The sequence below is a fragment of the Aplidium turbinatum genome, chromosome 1 (assembly GCF_918807975.1).
Source record: "Aplidium turbinatum chromosome 1, kaAplTurb1.1, whole genome shotgun sequence".
NCBI classification, from domain to species: domain Eukaryota; kingdom Metazoa; phylum Chordata; class Ascidiacea; order Aplousobranchia; family Polyclinidae; genus Aplidium; species Aplidium turbinatum.
The window spans coordinates 1,586,140-1,608,152 of record NC_137472.1 but is presented as its reverse complement, the minus strand read 5'-3'; the positions used below and the strand labels follow the sequence as shown (position 1 = coordinate 1,608,152).

At 37.0% G+C, this 22,013-nt stretch overlaps 1 protein-coding gene across 1 annotated transcript in view; it reads left to right on the top strand.

The window, feature by feature from the left end:
* Nucleotides 1–19,405, top strand: part of LOC145780007 (sushi, von Willebrand factor type A, EGF and pentraxin domain-containing protein 1-like) — a 72,518-nt gene extending 53,113 nt beyond the window's left edge. The window contains exons 9-16 of the mRNA XM_082591707.1: nt 155–265; nt 444–653; nt 3,768–3,959; nt 6,302–6,505; nt 10,035–10,226; nt 10,591–10,776; nt 18,082–18,261; nt 19,230–19,405. Of these exons, the coding sequence (XP_082447833.1) occupies nt 155–265; nt 444–653; nt 3,768–3,959; nt 6,302–6,505; nt 10,035–10,226; nt 10,591–10,776; nt 18,082–18,261; nt 19,230–19,405 (1,451 nt within the window). The remainder of the gene's footprint in view (nt 1–154; nt 266–443; nt 654–3,767; nt 3,960–6,301; nt 6,506–10,034; nt 10,227–10,590; nt 10,777–18,081; nt 18,262–19,229) is intronic.
* Nucleotides 19,406–22,013: the final 2,608 nt, after the last annotated feature.

Below are 22,013 nucleotides of genomic sequence, written 5' to 3'. Positions count from 1 at the left end.
TTGTGAATGTATTAGCATGTCACCTGACAAGTAATGCGAAATACATATGGTCATAATTTTAGGAAATAATATTGAAGTTTAATTTACAAACATAGGAATTATAGTGAAATTTTTTATACTATGCCATTAAGTAAAGAGCCTTCTGTTTCTTTAGCTGACGAATGTGCAGGGGAGACTTGTTTAAACAGGGGAACTTGTGTGAACCGAATAAAAAGCTTCCGTTGTTATTGTGTGGATGGCTACGAGGGAGAAAGATGCGAAACAGGTAGGACAAGAATTTTTGTTTGAGTGAAGCTTTGTTTTGCAACTACGTCACAATTCTTGTTGACATCTGCATAATTTTCCATGATGGAACATAACATTTGTATGTGCTTTTAAAATTAAAACAATCGTTCACAAGAATTCCTTCATTGTAAAGTCTTAACAACAACGCTTTTGTATAGAAATTCGATGCAGAATCCCCCGGTCTCCTGAATCTGGATCGGTAAGTCCAGTAAACGAAGACCAGGAAGGACAACGCTTCCTCTTCTACAAGAGCGTGATTGAGTACTCGTGTGATTACACATACAAGATGGTTGGTGTGGAAAGTGGGAGACTGAGAGCATCTTGTCAGATAGACAGGACGTGGAGCGAGAGAACACCTACTTGTGAAAGTAATGATGACTTTGTTTGAATAACAGTACTACGTAACAAACTTCAAAAAAAAATTGGTTTAGCTACATTTTTTAAGTGTATCTTTATGATTTTCAAGCGCTGATTCCAAAAATGCTACCAGTTTTTTCTATCATCGATCGTTTTTAAAATACGCTGATTTCCTTTTCTGTGATTTCCGTAAACCGTAGGTTTTTTATTCAATTATGGTTGCTATGATCTGTGTCTGTCTGTCAGCATCATCATTATAATGTTTCGGACAGTATCTAGACCAGTGGTTCTCAAACTTGTTCAGCTTGTGGCACATTAGAAAAAATATAAAACGCACGCGGCACACTTACAAAAGAAGAAAAGTTGTTGTGAAAAAAATTATTTTCACGTGTCAATGCGATGGATGTGCTTGTTTATACCAATATAAGCTTCGACTGAAACGAGGTTGCATTGTTGACAAACATATACCCAAATTTCATCGTCAATTTCAAGCAGTCTCTCTCGTTTACAGCTTTTAATTTCAGTCAAAACAGAAAAGCCATGTTCACATAGCCTTGAAGATGCAAATGGCAAAATAATTTTGATTGCTTTTGCACGGATCATGAAATAGAATTTGGAAGCAGACAGCCAAAACGCATCCAAGTTTTTTTGTGGAAACAGCATTTTAAAAAATGGGTCGTTTCGTAAATTAATGAGCTGTTCTTCTGCAGAAAGATTGCTTGATTCATTGCTTCCAGATGGTGGGAAGTAATGTTAGCAATAGCTAACATAGCAGCCCAATAGTGACGTGGCAATTACCCTGCTGTATCGGCAATGCCATAATTGGTTTCATCGTCACATGTGCTTATTTATCATCTATTGAAGGAGTTAAAGCGCTTTTAAGTCGCATGCTTGTCTGAATGGCTTATTTTAAATATTCCTACAGTTCTTTTCCAAAATTTCCAAAAGATTCGTGGCACACTTGAGAAGCTGTGGCGGCACACTAGTGTGCCGCGGCACACAGTTTGAGAATCACTGATCTAGACTATATTTAGGGATGGACAATAGTAATCAGGATTAGTCATGGGCACCACATGGACTTTGTGGCAGCTGTCGATCTAATCTTGAAGGAGGATTGAGTGGGATTTGGAAAAGTTAAGTCATTTGCAGTTCTGTGAGTTTGAGATACCCGTAAATCACCATGATGATTTTGGCTAATAAACATATCGAAGTATCGCAAGATCAGCGGAAGAAGAGCTGTTACATATCCAAGTAAACCCTCATTCACTGCACCTGTTCCACACAGTTCAGCCTGACCAGTTTCAAACCCACCATCAAATGTTAGTTTTTCTCTGCATCACTAACAGTGATTTATATGCTCTGAGACTGGACTCAATTTCTTACATGCTGTGTACTATTCTTCATTATTTGAGAAAGAAAATTAATATACTTCAGGGAAGACTCAGCAACAAACAAAAATACAGACACTGATGCGGAATATGCACCAACAATCTCAGAACCTCATTTTCCAGCTCAAAATTCTGAAATAGAGTTATTAACATTCAGGCTAAATGAGTGGAACCTGCTTGGTGTTAACTTCAGAGTATTGCTTACAGAGATAGGCACTTGGAATAGATCATGATCTTACTCACAACTCAGTGGCATTACACTTCTACCAAACGTCACAAAGCAGTGTTACTTCACAATGGCAACATATATCCGTCAGTTTCATTTGTTTATTCAATACAGATGAAAGAAGATTATGAAAATGTCAAGCAACTGCTCACTATCATCAATTACGCTCAGTTTAAGTGATATGTTTGTGGTGATTTTGGTGGCTCTTGTTTTTTGTGCTTGTGGAGTAGTAGAGCTGACAGTGAGCACCATGAGAAAATTTATTGGCTGCTACGGGAAAAACTAACTCCAGAGATGTAAGTTACTGGGGAGCCTCTTCTAAGCAGGGAAGAAGACATAGGCTGCTGCAACCAGTTCATATCAACTGAGGTCTGGTAAAACAGTTTGTAAAAGCTTTAGATTTTCAAAGACAAGTTTTTCAAGAAATCGGCTCAATGTTTCCCAGAGTATCGGTTGGCAAAACGAAAGGAGGAATATTTGTGGGTCCCCAAATAAGCACAATGCTAAAGATTGGAAGAAAGAATGAATGAAACAGAAACCGAAGAGTGGTGAGTATCTTGGAGCGTGGTTGATGGAGTTTTGATAAACACAAAGGATCGAATTACAGAGTTGGTAGAAAAACTCATCAAATTTTACCACAACATGAGTTGTCTCATGTCTAAAAAAACTGTTTTTTATGTTTTCATCTGGATGTTCTTTAAGAAAATCTTGGTGACTTCAGTGAGGAGCATGGTGAGAGATTTCACAAAGATATTGAGCCAATGTAAAAATGATATAAAGGCCACTGGGACAATGCAATGCTGGGAGACCACATTCAGTCTTTGGTAAAGCCAGACAGGGGCGGTCATAAAAGAAAAGATCACCAAAAACTTAAATTTTTGAATGACACTTACTGTTTGCAACACTATATTACGTTTATCATCAAGCTTTCTTTCTTTATAAACTTACACTGGATTTTGTGTTCAATAAACCAAACGGGACCTTGATTTCGAGTTGAAATCAACTGCAAGAGTATAACACAATTTGCGACTTACTTACAGCTACATCAGATAAAAAAAAAATTGAATATCTCAAAAAGTACAAAAAACTAACTGAATTTTTAAACTCAGCATCCAAAATACATAAAGAGGCATTAAAAAAAGTAGCCAAACACAAATTGTGTTACATGATGTAATTAATGATCCGCATCTTGCGTTCTATTTTTGTTACTCTTTATGCATTCATAGTCGTTTGGTTGATGCACAACTCTGAACCTCTACAACCTTGGTAAGGAGATCCAAACAAACTTTTGATAATGATTTTGTCGTGATATGACACGTTACTTGGAATCAGGTCATTAACTTAAACACAAGTTCAACCAGATTGCACAATGGGAAGAACCATATCACCTGCATTTTAGTAAATGTGATTAAAGATGCACAAGTTCTCATAACTTTGCTCCCGCATGAGTACAGTTAAACATTTATACAAAATAACTTCATTAAAACTCATCAGCTTCGATGTTATTACAGAAATTCTGTGCTTTGTCTCAAACCACCCCCGGTTTGTTTTGGTCTCACCTCGAAGAGCTTCATTTACTCTGGATGACGTCATCACGTATACGTGCGCGGATAGATACAGAATGGAAAACAACCCGAGCGGAGAAGTGAAAGCGATTTGCAGAGCAGATTCGTCCTGGAGTCGTGGTGAACCTACTTGCGTTGGTTAGTTATATTTGTTGTAACGTCAAAATCATGTTTGTCAGATCAACGTAAACTATTGAAACTTTGTTTATCGAAGGTGAGAGGCCACCAAGATTGTGATCAAGCAATAATTACTCATTTCTCAACGTTTGATGATTCGCCTCTTTCAAAACATAGAAAAATTACTTTATTTACGTGTATTTGATCATTGCACGTGTATATTGATCATTTTGATGATTCTTTCAAAACATAGAAAAGCAACTTTATTTACGTGTATTTGATCATTGCACGTGAATATTGCTATTTTCTCAGCGTTTGATGGTTCGCCCCTTTCAAAACATGGAAAAGCAACTTTATTCACGTGTATTTGATCATTGCACGTGTATATTGCTCATTTTTCAGCGTTTGATGATTCGCCTCTCACAAAACATAGAAAAGCAACTTTATTCATGGTGTATTTGATCATTGCACGTGTATATTGCTCATTTCTCAGCGTTTGATGATTCGCCCCTTTCAAAACATGGAAAAGCAACTTTATTCACGTGTATTTGATCATTGCACGTGTATATTGATCATTTTTCAGCGTTTGATGATTCGCCTCTTTCAAAGCATAGAAAAGCAACTTTATTCACGTGTATTTGATCATTGCACGTGTATATTGATCATTTCTCAACGTTTGATGATTCGCCCCTTTCAAAACATAGAAAAGCAACTTTATTCACGTGTATTTGATCATTGCACGTGTATATTGATCATTTCTCAACGTTTGATGATTCGCCCCTCCCAAAACATAGAAAAGTAACTTTATTCATGGTGTATTTGATCATTGCACGTGTATATTGCTCATTTCTCAGCGTTTGATGATTCGCCTCTTTCAAAATATAGAAAAGTAACTTTATTTACGTGTATTTGATCATTGCACGTGTATATTGCTCATTTTTCAGCGTTTGATGATTCGCCTCTTTCAAAACATAGAAAAGCAACTTTATTCACGTGTATTTGATCATTGCACGTGTATATTGCTCATTTTTCAGCGTTTGATGATTCGCCTCTCACAAAACATAGAAAAGCAACTTTATTCATGGTGTATTTGATCATTGCACGTGTATATTGCTCATTTCTCAGCGTTTGATGATTCGCCTCTTTCAAAACATGGAAAAGCAACTTTATTCACGTGTATTTGATCATTGCACGTGTATATTGATCATTTTTCAGCGTTTGATGATTCGCCTCTTTCAAAGCATAGAAAAGCAACTTTATTCACGTGTATTTGATCATTGCACGTGTATATTGATCATTTCTCAACGTTTGATGATTCGCCCCTTTCAAAACATAGAAAAGCAACTTTATTCACGTGTATTTGATCATTGCACGTGTATATTGATCATTTCTCAACGTTTGATGATTCGCCCCTCCCAAAACATAGAAAAGTAACTTTATTCATGGTGTATTTGATCATTGCACGTGTATATTGCTCATTTCTCAGCGTTTGATGATTCGCCTCTTTCAAAATATAGAAAAGTAACTTTATTTACGTGTATTTGATCATTGCACGTGTATATTGCTCATTTTTCAGCGTTTGATGATTCGCCTCTTTCAAAACATAGAAAAGCAACTTTATTCACGTGTATTTGATCATTGCACGTGTATATTGCTCATTTCTCAGCGTTTGATGATTCGCCTCTTTCAAAACATAGAAAAGTAACTTTATTCACGTGTATTTGATCATTGCACGTTTATATTGCTCATTTCTCAACATTTGATGATTCGCCTCTTTCAAAATATAGAAAAGTAACTTTATTCACGTGTATTTGATCATTGCACGTGTATATTGCTCATTTCTCAACGTTTGATGATTCGCCTCTTTCAAAACATAAAAAAGTAACTTTATTCACGGTGTGTTTGCAAGATCGGATTAATGTAGAACTACACGTCATTGCTTTTTTTACAATCGCCTCCTTCTCTAAACCTACTTGCTGGATTCACTTCTGATGAACATCGCAGTTCAAAGACAACTAGTATCCAGCAACCAGTGAATTATAACAGTGAAAGTAACTTTATTCACGGTGTGTTTGCAAGATCGGATTAATGTAGAACTTCACATCGTTGCGTTTTGTTGAAATCTCCCACTACTAAAACCTAAACCTACTTGCTGGATCCACTTCTGATGAGCATCGCACTTCAACGACAACCAGTATCCAGCAAAAAATGAATGGGATAAGTTATTTTGTGATTTTTTTTGGATCTGATAGCTTGTTATGAAGTTCAAACTTGTGATATTTCAAACTGGTGGCTTACGATTTGTTGCCATTTGCTGAAATGTTATCCTGTTCTTGTGTTGATGTCATTTTGGTTTTGTGCAGAGATCGATTGTCGTGTAAACAGACCTCGCTTCGGATCGTCATCAAGTGACAGCCGATACACGCAGAGCAACTATATTGCTTTGGGAGGAAAGCTTACTTATACATGTAACCATGGTTACGAAATGGAGAATCAAGAAAACGGAGAATTGACTGTGACTTGTCAAAGGAACAGACGATGGTCTCGAAGGCTGCCAACTTGTCAAAGTAACAAAGTTCTTCATCTTATTCGCGATAAACTTTGATTATTTCTTAGTCAGTTTTTAAATTAAATTCAACTTCCACAGACTTAACCCTTTGCTTTTCAACGTTTTTTTGGAAGTTAACTGCTCAAGGGGGGGCCATTTTTGGATCAAATTCAATCAGCTGTTACGAGTTATCCGCTGATGCTATTTCAACAGAAGTTGCACTGGTGTGAAAGCAAATCATTTGTCCATAAGTTTGAAAACTCATTATTTTAAAATTTTATATGTTAAACTTGATATTTCAATTTTTGCAAAGGTACCTAAAAACGACAATTTTGATTTAACTTGCCGCCTTTAATTAACCGTGCTAATCCGATTTCATGCAAACTTCTAAATAACAAAGAGCTCGATCGAACGCACGAAGTGTGTGTGCGGTGTGCCGAATCATTGCATTGATTAGAATTTACGACTTGCGAGCAAATCTTATTGTAAGCTACTCAGTACTCACTGATTCTAAAATAGATACAATCAGAGTAATATTGTTACACGAATTTGAAAAAAACAAAACTGCGTTTGTTGTCTTACATTTTTGTCCTAAACTAATGCATTCCGAAACTCATGGCTAGCTTCTAGTTTTATGGAACCAAATTTCTCATAAGTAACACCTTAGCCTGCTTGAATAGCTGTTTACATCTTCGTTTGTGTATTTTAGGTCTACAATTGAGTTTGTAGTATGAATATTTTTAGTAGAGAGAAGACAATTGAACAAGTTGTTGAAATAATCTGAAATTTCTAAGTTCAAATTAGGTGCTTTTGAAATTGTGGATTTGTGTCAAGTCGCATCACAAATATCATGCAGGCCACATCATAAGTCATTTCGCTTACGAGTGTTTATAAACATGACTCATAAATTACATCCACAAAAAATACAGCATTTACATCAACAAAGCTAAGTTCGAAGCTCACTTTTTATTGAAGATTGTGTCAATCAATTTGAAAATACATTTTTAGTCCGCCAGCGTCGAAATAATGCAACAGCGAATTGAGGAACATGCGTAAACAAAGGAAATGTGAAATAACCCACAGTCAGCAAATCTACATAAATTTAACGTTTACAAATGTTGAATCAATGTAAAAGGACTGGATTGCTGACTGGGTCCTTATTGTTTGAAGCACTAAAAATACGCGTAAAAGCGACAACGTCAGCAAGGCAGTGATTATGTTTCTGGCCAAAAAAAAAATAACGTTTGACTTCAAAGATAAAAATGATTATAACGAAGCTTCAAAGTTTGTCGTAAAACATTTTACTGAGATACAATAAACATAATCATTTTGTGCCAGATTGTGAGAAGACTTCCTAGATTCTTTCCAACCATTTGCATGATTGCAAATTATTTTCTATAACTTTACATTGCTAAAAAATGGCTTCTTTGTTGAAACAACGTGGCTACAATTCTATAAAAAATTCTTAGGCCTACTACATTGAAGTAATGAAATTTTTTTTGTGATTTTGCTGATGACGTTTTACAATATCCGAGAAGTAAAAAATAATAATGATGAATTATTTTACAAAACCGTGGTTTGCAAGTGCTTCACAAAAAATTGTTGGGGGAAAATTTACTATTAGACGTAAAACGTTTGTAAAAGAAATTTGTCGGTTTACGTATTTATAATGTTTATTGCGCTGTTATCGAATTATAAACTGCCTGTAGGCTATTGTCTACCTTTGTGGTTGCCGGCCAGCTTAGAGCAGCATGCAAACTAAGCGTTTATGGTATTTGCATCGTGTTATGATTCTCGAAAATTTCCCACAAGGTCTTTATTTTTATCGTGATATTTTGTGCCTCTTCTGTCCTAAACTTGAAGTTATTGTGCAGCACTATCCACATCGGTTTTTAGACTCAGTCTTCATTGAAAATCTTTTGTGTGGTGCATCATTTCAAATAGTGTCTTTCCCTAAACTGTTACACAAATCGCCCAGAACCAGGTTGATTATTATGTATCTTACAGCAGTTGAGAGCCCGTTATTGTATGTGTGGAATTATTAGATGTCTGACTAAATTCATGCCAAAGTCGAGCAAATTCTGCTTTCGGGATCCTTGCCGTTATTTACTGTATTTTTTGTTGATAAGTTTAGGCAGCATTTTTCCAAGATAAATGAAGACATCGGTATTGTTCGTCACTTAGATTTAGTTTTCTCAGCATTATTTATTCATTCTTTGATCCACTAGTTTGTCCCACTTTTGGTATAATCGGATCGTTTATAAATGGCGGGTCTTCACAATAGCCGGCCTCTTATACATTGGCGCAACGTATTCAGATGTTGAATCAATGATGAAGAAAGCTGATTTGTTGTTTGTCTTATGTGACGCCTAAATTTATGCCTCGTCTACAGTACAAAATATTTTGTAATGTACATTGTGTACATTGTACATTTTGTTTGTAGGCCTACATTACAAAATATTTTGTAATGTAGATGAGGCATTATCATCTTTATTTTGCGCTTTTTGGAACAAAACACAGTGCACTGTGAAACAAAAATACAGGACATAACAACAAGTAGGCGACATAAAGCAGTGAAGGGACGCCATCGAGTTAGCTGCTACGTGCAAATGGAGCCTATCTCATAATTTTGAGTGTATCTCACAATTACTGTTTGCAAAAACGCTATTTCTCCGGCTTCTCCCAAAAGCATTTGCAGTGATACATTTCCTCAATTGCAAGTTTTGTCAATGAGAGCATTTCCATAGAACGTTTATTTCGAAACCAGGTTTTCGTGTCTTTATCCAAGAAAAGATTTCTTATTGTAACGTTTTTTATTCGTCAATGAATATTATCTGCTTGAAACAACTGTTTTGAATAGTTTGTGGCCTCCATAGCCTACTATTTTGATCGTGGATTGCTATTCTTCTTTGTAGAGCTGATAACGCAAAAAAGCTTGCTATTATTGTTTCTAATTAACAGCTTTGCGATCACTGGCTTTTCTTTGTAGCATAAGAAATAACGCGCTTTGTATTATTGAGGTCAAACCAAACAAAAGAAAGCAAGAGGATGCTTCTCTCTGCTCGCGCATATCGATGCACGAAGCAATTATGAGCTTATGGCTTGTCATCGCAATGTAATCCATTTCACGCTTTGCTGGAAGTTAGCTAGAAATAGCAAAAATTCACCAAAATCTTGAATTTACAAGAAAACTACACAACTTTTAGCATCAAATTTAATATCATCAGATCCGCCTGGCAATTTTAGGAAAAGTCAAGAAAAACCAAGTGCATGGCGTTACTGTGCTTCAAATAATTAAAGGAAATATGAGGGGGGGGCCAAATCTGGCCTCCCTTTGAGGAGCAAAGTGTTAATGTCATTGAAATGTTATCTCACATCAAATGTTAGCTGCTTAAACTCTGTAAATGTCAAAGCAATAAAACGTACAGTGGAAAAGAGATTATTAAAAGCCTTGATACAGAACGTTTCTAATATTAGAAGTTTATCACTAAGATAGTAATTAATTGAATTTCTTACGACAAAGTGACCATCTATATTTTTAAATGCAGTAATTGAATGCATTGTTCCGGAAAGTCTTGAGTTAGGAAAGATATCTACGATAGAACCAAGATTGCGCCTTGGTGAGCGCTTCACTTACGAATGCAATGAAGGGCATAGGATGGAAGGAAGACAAAGGGATAGTTTGACTGTGGCATGCCAGAGAGACAAGACTTGGACTTTCGGTGTCCCAACTTGCACACGTGAGTTGCCTTATCATCTGCCTCACATGACCAGTCAATCTTACAAATACCTTAACTTTAGAAAACCATTATTTTCAATGTTAACTCACAATAGCGTTTGAAGAAATGCTGGTCAGCATAATTACTTTTAAAAGCACAAACTGACGAAAGTCAAACAACAAGAAAAGTTGCAGCTAGTTTCTACAACTTCATGCCCAGTTTGGGGCAATTCTTATCGAATGCTTGTAATGTCTCTTATAAAATGTTGAATGAGCCTTCAAATAAATCAACGTTATTATTTTTATTATATCGTTTCCATGTTATTGCAAATAGATTTATTTTTATTTGAAGTTTGAAGCATTGTTTTCCTCAATTTGCTGTCTAGTTGTTCAATGTACCGTTCCTAATCGGCCACAGTTTGCATCGATCCGTCAGAGCTTTGAGGGAAGTGTCGCTGGGTCGGGGGATTCCATAACTTACAGATGTCGGGATAATTACAGACTGGTTGGAGAGGAGAGGGTTACTTGCCGTAGAGATGGGACCTGGTCACATGACGCTCCAAGCTGTAGAGGTTTGTTTGTAATTAACATCGATATTGTTGTTTGCCGCTGTATTTTTTATTCGTTGAATTTCCTATTGTTTAAATGTTTATTTTAATAAATTGTTCTAGATAAATTTAATGTTTTTATATTTTTAAAACTTACAGCATACCAAGGCAAGTAAAAATAACATGTATGGTTGTACTTACTGATGCACACTACCAACAGTTTATGAAAATGCAAATTGATTTGACAAAACTAAGATGACACATTAAACAAACCAAGGAACAGGATTATAAGACATTGTCTAATGTTGGTTTGATATTGATCTTTATCAGTATCAAATGACACTTTAGTCAGCATATAGATGGTAGGTAGTAAAGTGATGTAGATCTCATGCTTGACACTAAGCGTTGGGCGACGAGAAGACAGATTTTCATTTCAATAATTCCTTAGCACTGGTATTAGTAAGATGAAGACTTCCTTTCTCTCGGACACATTTCTTTTAGCAACAACCCTCCCTACTTTATTACACCTTGGGTGTAATAAGGGATCTTATTTAGCGATGAGCTGTGTTGTTCAACAATCAGCTTGACTGAAAAAGAAACATATTATCTGTTTTGTGCAAAGCAAAATGGGTAAACTGTTGGTTGTTCTTTTTGAATTTAAAGACGTTAACAATAGAAGGACGGACATTCTGACATACCTAGAAGGACAAGATAGTTCAATTGATGCAAACTGTTGGACAGGTAAAATTTAAACCATTAAAATCCTATAACCACACTTTTAATTCTAAAAACTGTTTTCAATAAATATTAAGTGTATTTTCAGTAAATGAATCGAACACACACACATACTCAAATTAAGCTGTCAGTTTATAATAACTAGTAAGTTCTTACTCAAACAAACTTTTTGCTACGCACACATTTTGCATGTTTTCGAAGCACATCGTCCACATACTGGCTGCTTACAAGCTTGACACCTGTCAGTGATACCATTTTTGCATCTCAAAGTTGCGCAGGTGAGCCGTTGTTTCACAAGTGTGACCTTCCTGTTGCAGGAGCTAAAAGCTTCCTGAGCTGAGCTTCTGCGCGATACCATCGGTAAACTTCCAGTCAGCTCTTCTGCTATCATTTATAAGAATTCTCTGCTGCTAATTGTGCTCCAAGATACGTTTTTTTTTCTTCGCTCAACGCTCAGAGTTCAAGATGGATACCACTACATCTTGCAGGTTTACAATTTTCCATATAAAATGTATATTGTATATGTTGCCTGTCTCATCATTAGTGCGTCCGCTCCGGAGCCGTCCACACACCCGAACACTCAGCAGGCACACCATACTTACATGGAAGATACCTACGAGGGAGGCGAGAGACTCACTCTGACCGAAGAGTCCCATCAAGGTAGATAGTAATCTGTGTGTATATAAAGTGATGGTTATTGGCTGCCTCAAGCTGATCTACCTGCCTCAACTTTCCTCTTGCTGATGTTGAAGCAAAATAGGAGGTGGCGGGTCAAGCTAGAGAACTAGCACGTTTTAGTACAGGGTTGATTTTAATTTAATTTAAGTTTGTTTGTGTGTGTGTGTGTGTTTGTGTTCTTTTTGTTGCTCGCTTGAAGAAGGGAGTGGAAAACGGGCCACTGCAGGCTGATATCTCATTTGGCGGAGATGCCAGAGAGTGGCGGCCAAAGGAAGGGTAAATTTTGCTGAGCCCATAGGTCTATATGGATGGGCCGCTGCAATCCTGTCATCCCAGAACGAGTGGGACGACGGAGAGGGACGGTTACAGAATTCCGGCTGCAATCACTCTTACTGCATCGGACCGTTTCAGATGAGTGAGAGCGACGAGTTAAAAATGGGTTGTTACGCCTTTGGCTGTCTAAATTTCTTCAAAGATGTTCTACGACCGTACTGAGCTAGTGAGATCCACAGCTGCAATCAGTCGTCCCTACCATCGAGGACGGCCGAGAGGGACGGTTGAAGAGAGAGTCTCGAATGATTCTTCTGACCGTAGGAGGAAGTTTAGAAGGAGGGGAAATGTCAGATGACAAAGGAATGTCATGTTTTTGTGTTATGTCTTTTGTTTTTGTCATGATTACCCACAGGGCTTGAATGGTGGACCGTTTTGTGTTCCATATGTTCCATGTGTTGCCAATATCCAGAGATATATATTTTTTGTATGATGGTGTGTTTGGCGACATTCATCAAGGTCAAAAATATTGGGTTCTTCTTTTGTCCGCCGGGGAAATGATTGTGGAGGATCATGTCGTTTGTTAGTTCGATGTCTTTGTTGGTTAGGTCTAAGTGTTGTTGTTTAAGGCGCTCCCATATTCCAAGCGCAAAGGAGAACTCAGTGAGGACGTGGGCCACATTGTCTTCAGGTTTGCTGCAGAATTTGCAATTTATTATTCTGATTGTAGTGATCTTTCAAATTCTCCCCATTTGTATCCTCCATGAGCAATCCGATAGGACGTGGATGATAGATAAGGTGGAAGGATGAATTTGATTTCCATGTTTTTTTCATGATTTCCATGATTTCCATGTTCCAAAATAATCTGGTTCCAAGGAATTTATTTTCCATTTTGATTAATCTTGTTAATCTTCTTTTTATTCCAACGTACGTTTTCGTAGATAATTCAACTCTTTATGAGAACCATATCAACCACGTTATAAAATATACATGCACAGGCAACCGCCTGCTTGCTGATTGTACAGAGTAATTTTTTTGTTATAGGCATACACATTACGCACCCACTGTTATTATATTACAGTATTTTGTTGTGGTTAGTTTCTTCTTTGGATTTTTATTGGTAGGCACATCATAGGATATCTGGATGTAGACTGCTCAAAATTGATACGTTTTTTTTCTTCTTTGCATTGGTAGAAAATGAGTGTAATTGCTAGTTGTTCGTCATACCTAAAAATTTCGGTTTAGTGCAATTTTAATTGCACTATTCCTGGAGTTTTATTCTGTCTTTGCTAAATGTCCCAACAAGGCTACATTTCTTTTTTGCAAGTCGCAATGCCAGATCAAATGAGGTGAAAAATTATCGTATACGACTTTGTAACCCGGCTGGAAAACCGGAGTCATTAGTTTTAATGCAACACCACTTTGAACACTCCCTTTTTGGTCTCTGATTTCATCTTTTCCTACGTAAAGAATACCGTTGAATAAATATTTGTTTTCTACATCAACTGCCAGCCAAATTTTGTACCAAACTTATCTGACTTACCGTATTGTATGAATTTTCGGCGTGCCTTGCATCGTAACAGTTGCTCATCCACTGTACTGTAATGTTCCATTGTGGAACAAATGCTTTTTGACAGTTAAAAATAAAACTATTCCAAAGTTGTGAAGCGGAAGTTGCGACGTCCTATCACGCCACGAGCAACCACAAAGCCAGTGAATTTTTTTAGTTCATGCAAAGTAACATTCCTAGTCTGATTTCCTATTGTCTTTCGCCCATCTTCAACCGTATATTTTCTTGTGTTTTTCAAAATTGGTTTATAAAATAGTATCAAATGAAACTTTAGTCAGCATATAGATGGAAGGCAGTAAAGTAATGTTGATCCCATGCTTGATACTAAGCGTTGAGCGAGGAGAAGACAATTTTTTTTCATTTTAATAACCCTTTAACACTAACCCTAGTACGACACATACTTCCTTTTTATCAGACACCTTTCTTTCAGCAACAACACCCCTACTTTATTACACCTTGGGTATGGTTGAGATTTGTTGTTCAACATCTCGCTTGACTGAAAAAGAAACATCTTATCTGTTGTGCAAAGCAAAATTGGTAAACTGTTAGTCATTCCGTTTGAATTTGAAGGCAATAACACTAGAAGGACGGCGATTCTGACGTACCTACACGGGCGAGATGCGTCAAATTACACAAAATGTTGGACAGGCCAGATTTTAATCACTATATTCCTATAACCGCACTTGTAATTATAAAACTGCTTTCAATAAATGTTTTGTGTATTTTCAGTAAATGAATTGAACACACACACATTCAAATTCAGTTTTCTGTTTGAAATAACCAGTAAGTTCTTACTCAAACAAAAGCTTTACAACGCACACATTTTGCTTGTTTTTGAAGCACATCGTCCACATACCGGTTGCATACAAGCTTCGCACTTGTCAGTAATGCGAATTCTGCTTCTCAAGCTTGCGGGGGTGAAGCGTTGTTCCACAACTGGTATTCTTTTTCACAGCTGGCGAAGCTAAAAACTTCTTGAGCTGAGCGTCTGGGAGATACCGTCGGTAAACTTCCAGTCAGCTCCTTTGCTACCATTTGTAAGAATTCTCTGCGGATGATAGTGCTCCAACGTACGTTTTTGCAGGTAATCCAACTGTTTATGAGAGGCATATCAACCACGTTATAAAATACATGCACAGGCAGCCTCCTTCTTGCTGATTTTATGGAGTAAATTTTTGTTATTTGGTCATAGACATCTACTCTCACTTTAATTATATTATCTTATTGTGTTTGGTTTCTTCTTCAGATTTTTGTTGGTAGGCACCTGCATATCTGGATGTAGGCAGCTCAAAACTGATTTGCATTTTTTTTGTTGCACTGTGCTGGGAGTTTTATAATTTTGTGCAAAGTTTCAACAAGGCTACACTACTTCTTTGCAAGTTGCAATGCCAGATCAAAGAGGTAAAAATTAACGCACGTGACTTTGTAACCCGGCTGGAAAATCGGAGCCATTAGTTTCAATTCAACATCACTTGACACACTCACATTTGGGTCTTTGATGTCATCTTTTCCTACGTAAGAATAACGTTGAATGAATGCTTGAATAAAATTTGTTGAATAAAGAATAAATAAAAGTTGAAAAATTGTTTTCCACATCAACTGCCAGCCAGAATTTAATATCATTTTTATCTGGTTTATTGGCCATATATTGTATGAACTTTATGCGTGCCATGAGTGGCAAAAGTTGCTCATCCATTGTAATATTCTATTGTGGAACGAATGCTTTTTGGCAGTTAGAAATAAAACTTTTCCAAAGTTGTGAAGCGAGTGCAAACTTGTCATGTACATGATTTCTTCGCCTTTCTGTTTTTTGATCAAAACGTAATAATTTCATGATTTATAAAAACCTGTCTTTTGGCGTGGTTCCAGGAAACATTGAACTCCCCCATGAAGTCGCCCATCAACTCTTCACAGGGAAGTTGCGACATCCAATCACGCCACAAGTAACCACTAAGCTCATGAGGTTTTCTAGTTCATGCAAGGTTGCATTCCAAGCCTGATCTCCATTTTTTCTTTCTTCAACCGTTGATTTTCTTATGTTTCTCAACATTGGTTCATCAATCATGAAACCCCACTACCAGAAACTACACGACTGGTTGAATAAGATGTTGGCTCGGGTTGAAATCGAAGAATAATATGAGATTGTAAGCGGCCTTGAGTAGTGAGTGATGCAACAATCTTTTGTCACTTTGGTCCATATCTTCCTTGAACCAGGCCTGTTCCTGCTTCTGCAATAGAATAATTATGCAACTTAGCCAGGTAAACCAGCCTTATCTTCGCTCAAATCTGATGATTCAGACACTCCAGTCTGCTGAACACTGATTATTGCAGCAATTACAGTTGCGTCGACTTCAATACCAAAACCATCATCATCGGAGCAGTGTGAATAACTATTTTGCAGCAAATGTTGTATAATAACAGTTATCCAAAATTTTACTTTGAGAAAATATAGAATTGCTTTATCTCCGCGAATTCCAATCAAAAGGAAAAGGCTGAAAATTAGGTAAACATGAAGCATTGCTTGTCTATTCCGTTTGTGGGAAAAGAATCAAAAACGTTTGCTTGTAAGATCGGACAGTTTATAAAATGTAAATTTGATGTAGACGTTTTTCTTATTTACAAACCATTCAAAATTAGGTCGTATGTTTAACTAAAGTCCCTAACGCCTTCGTCTTTCCGTTCAACTGTCGTATACAGTTTCACATGTCCGTACGATTCGGCATTGACGTACATCGGTATGTCCACGAGAGTACGGGAGCATCTGAATTTTAATGACTTAACCCTATCTGTAGCGACACGGGGTTTTATGAGGACGCCCCAATCTATTAGTGAAATACATCACAGAAGGAATATGCTAGAAATGTGAAACTTCTTGACTTTTAGTTTTTATTCTTTGCGAATTTTCTACACCTAATCTGGCCATTTTTGTACCTTCCTGCCCTTCACAATAAGCATTTCGTCTCAGGTGACTAGACATTTTCGTGCAATGGTAGTTATATATAATTATGTTAATGTTAGTGCAATAAAAATGGTAGTGCAATTACTTTGAAGTGTAGTACTTTGAAGTGTAACGTTCAAAAATGCCTTATATTAATGAGCACAATAATTTTTTATTTTGTTTAGTTATAATTCAAAAATTTTAATTTTGAAGCTATTTTTGGGAAAGTAGAAGATGTTTTTTCATCCCAAACAATTTATTCCAATAAATTTGTTGGGTAAAAATTTAATTTCTATACGCACCATACACATGGCTATTACCTTGCAAAATATTTTGGCTCTGTGATTTTCATAGCTCTCGTTATAGCGATTAATTAGCACGGGGCTAAGATAGCCCGTGACGTGGTTTCCGCGTATGAAAACTGCTCGTGCTAAGATAGGGTTAAAGAAAAATGCCATCAAAGACCATATCATGGAATGTTTTTTTTACACAGATAAAAAAATAATATTCTGACTCATTTAAAATTTTACGTAAAGGCAAATCCCAATTTGACACAAAAATTCAGGAAGCACTGTTAATCAAACGCCACAACCCAAATACAAACAATTAAATTTTTGCGTGAGGCGCGCCCATTCTCCTCGACATTTACTAGATGTATCACGTACCCTGTAGTGCAAATTCTTTTGTTGTTTCGTAGTTGCCTTTTCCTAATGTAATTTGTTCTCTGTCTGTTTTCCACACTATTGCTTTTAATCGCTCCATATTCTTGATGCCTGTAGTCAGTTAGCTAGTTTCCTTCAAACAGTTGATATTTATTGCATTTTTATAAATATTTTCAGATTCCTGATGAGGGTTTAAGTTAAGCCGAAAATGTTCGACAGTTAAAACTATTTGTAAATATGTAAAATATATTGTTATAACGCTCAACACTGTTGTATTGTTGTGGCTTGCTTGTCTTTGGTACAAGAAAGCAAACTCTCTCCCGAAACAATAATGAAAAGAGGTAATTCAGATTTTAAAACTTATAGAAGTTCAAACATTATAATTATTTGATAAAAGTCGAGAAAATTTAATTCCCATGCACGATTACTACGCTAAAGATAAATTGTTTCATTTGTCACATTTCTATTTGTTTTAGTAATAACCTGCCGTGATAGAGCTGTGCCTCAAAATTCCCAAGTTGACGTCAACAATGACAGATGGGTTGTCGGGGATACAGTGACGTACAGTTGCGTCGCGAACCATCGATTGTTTGGTGAATCTGAATCCACTTGTCAAAGAAACGGGCGATGGAGCTCGGAACCTCCCTCGTGCATGGGTGAGTTCTGACGATATTCTGGTGGAATTATTTCATGTATGTGATTGTATGGAACTTACTATAACTTTTGAACAATATTCGTTAGATCTTAAATAATAATATAATATTTTGCCATGAAACAACACCTTGATATATCTTCTTTCTTTGTGTACCATGCCTTTTCCACGCTTAAGCATTCATGCATAGTTCTTTCCAGTTATCTCGGTATTTAATTGTATTAAAAATTATTGTGGTTGTAACGAAGATGATGCCTTAAGCGAATATTATGATTAATTCATTTCCGCTGTCTAAAAAGAAACAATTTAATATTAACAAAACGTCGACAGATCTTAAAAATATAAAGCTACAGTATGCTTTGTTGTGCCACAGACAAACAAAACAAAATAACTTTTGCGGCTTTAACATATTTTATTATAAAGAGATATAACTTTATTAAAAACATCAACTCAAACGTTTTCGACACGTATGTGTGCCCTCATCAGGAATTTTAAATCCGCAATACACATAAAATGAAAATTATAAGATAAATTTGACTTAGCATTATAACTATAACGACACTCCGGATTGAAAAGCACAAACTAAACAAGTGATACAAAAATGATTACGAGTAAATTATACGGCGGGAAATATATCACAGATATGTAAAGTATAGGCATGTGCCAAACAATTAGAACACACACAAAAGGAACGATACTTTTCAGTATTCACTAAGCATTTTTGTATCACTTGTTCAGTTTGTACTTTACAGTCAGGAGTGTCGTTACAGTTCATAGTTTAGTGCTTAGTTCATAGTTTAGTGCATAGTCAGATTTATCTTATAATTTTATGTATATTGCAGAGATGTAATTCCTGATGACGACACACGTACGTGTCGAAAACGTTTGAGTTGATCATTTAATTAATGCTATATCTCTTTGTAACAAAACATGTTAAACCCGCTAAGGTTACTTTGTTTTGTTTGTCTTTAGATCGTAAAAGATTTGATCTAATAGCATTGAGAGATACAGGTGATAACTGGCTATTATCGAGATGTTGCATGACATATTGTCGCAGTCAATTAATCGAAAATAGCGAGCAGAATGTCGCTCACAAGCTGGAAGCTGACGTGTCGTCTGACTCTTTTCAGGAGATATCATCACAATAAAATAAACATAAATGTGAATTCTAGAAGGAAATAAGAGAAACAAAATGTAAAAGTAAAAGTGACAATAAACGCTCAGAAGTGAAAGTCAAAAATGTTTAAGAAATCAAAGTTTAAGTTGATGCACAAAGTGACTACTGCTATTTAGATTTTAGAGTAATTCTGTAAAATTTTACTCAAAAATATTTAGTCGTCGTCGTAGTGTGAGCCTCCGTTTGCAACCTCAGATTCACGATGTTTCCGGACTACACTGGAAAGCTAATGGAGAGCAGAAAATCTTTGGTTTCATTACCCATGGCGCGCAGACCTTCTACTCAGTTAGGTGGCTTGAAAATGGTACAGTCATTGATGATGTGGTTTGCGGTCTGTTCCTCGACACCACATTCACAGGAGGAGGAAGAGGCCATTCCCCATTGGTGCATGGTTGAGCGGAAAAGCCCGACACCCGTGCGGAGACGGTTGAGGCGCACCCATGCTTGTCTTGGTAGTGTCAGGCCGATGGGGCGTGTGTCGGCGTCAGGGATGAACGAATAGTGTTTAGTGGTACTTAACTTTGATTCAGAATTCCATTTATAGTCTGTCTAAGTAACTGCAGAGATGTCTTGTTCATCAGCTTCGTTGATGAGAATTTGAGCGACTGGCACGAATGGGTGTCTTGATTTCAGTTGACGAATGTGCTCGCTTGGGAGAGCAGAGTTCTTGTGGTGGAGAAGATGGTTAGGCTCCAGTGCCCATCAATCGAGAGACAGAGTGGCTTCTTCGCGACAAAGCTCATCAGGTTGGATGCAAGCAAGAATGGGAAGATTGGTCAATGGTGTGGTGCCCAGAGCGCTGCTAATGGAAGTGTCGATATTATGGCAGTGAGCACTGCGGCACCAGAGGTGCACAGTACTCTTCTGAAGCGTAGGCAAGGGCCAAGGCTGCTATACGCAACCAAATGGTGGCGGTATTTGAGCGATCTGTCTAGTGCCACCCAATATACCTTGGCTCCGGGCAGAAGGACAAAGGTTTTGTATTGTTCTGAACATATAACTCACGATCAGCTTCCCAATTGTGCAGGTAGAAAGCTACTGCTACAATTTAATTTCGCTGAGTCTCGGTCGCCAGTTCTGGAGATAAGCTGAGAGGGTTTTTATTTCCTGGTTCAAGGTGTATTCTAGATTGTCCCACGACTTGGTGAAGTGGAGAATTGCCAGGTCGTCCGCATAAGCGCATTTTGCTGAGACCGTGGTTGGCAGGTTGTGGATTAGGGTGGCTCGTTTTTGAACTTTTTTTTTAATTCTCTTGGGGTAGAGGGGAAATGGTGCCAATGAGTGAGAAAACGCTCATGACAAAATTTGAGATTCGTAAAAAATTGTCTTCAGCCTCCTCATGGGGCTCAAAAATCGAAAAATGGGGTCAAAAACGCAATTTTTTCAAATAATTAAAAAAATAGTTTGCAAAAATAATTTTAGTTTGGGTAGATACAATATTGTTTAGATATAATTAATTAACCTTAGAAAAAAAATTGGAGCCATTTGAACTATTCCTTCAGCTTCCTCACAGCTTCTGAAAATTTCCATTTTTCTGAAAATTTTGAAAAATTATCCACTCAGAGCAGACACTCCTTTGTACCAAGACAAACTACTAAATATTCAAAATCAAGGAAATAAGCTATGTGATATTTCTGCTTGTAAATGTTTGGATTTTACATCTTCCACATGTTTTGCTTCTAAAAAAGTGCGCTGTAAGGAGCAGGACTGCTTGATTGACCAGCGCACGAATAGAAAAATGATTATTTTTGGTATTGACCACCGTGAAACGATCAGAGTTAGAAAAATGAATCAGCGGAAAAACAAACGAAAACAGTGCCAAACAGCACAGCCAAATCAATACGTTGAACGCAAGATTGAACTGGCTTCATCATCGTCTAAATGTGACACAGACACATCGGTAACATGTGAAGATAGTGGTACATTAACTTGTGAAGAAGAGCTTGCTGACTTTGAGAATATTTTTGGTAAAAGCAACCAAAGGAGCATTCGGAGTCTCTCATCTGTAGCTCAAGTGTGCGACAGAGCGGGTGTGTCTGACAGAACAGCAGCCTTTATTGCAAGCTCATTGTTACTGGACATTGGGGTGATAAGCAAAAATGATGACAGCTCTGTTATAGACCGACATAAAATTCGTCGAGAAAGATAAAAAGGATCGCAAAGAAGCACAAAGCTCCAGTAAAGCAGATTTTGATTCTCCATTTGCCATTTATTTTGATGGGTGCATTGATGAAACATTTACAAATGCAAAAAAAGGCAGCAAGTTTTCAAAATCACTGGTTAAAGAAGAATATATATGTAATGTATGTTGAAAGAGTCTGGATCAAAGTTCATTGGCCATGTCACTCCGGAATCTGGTTCTTCAAAAAATATTTTGAGAGCTATTATAAAATTCTTTAGTTCCAACACATCCAATCTAGATTTAACATACTTGACAGCAATTGGTTGCGACGAAACAAATGTAAATACAGGCACAAAAAATGGACCTGTTGCACTGTTGGAAAGAGCGGTTGGCAGGCCATTACAGTGGTTAATTTGCCAACTTCATGGAAATAAATTGCTTTTAAGGTATTTAATTC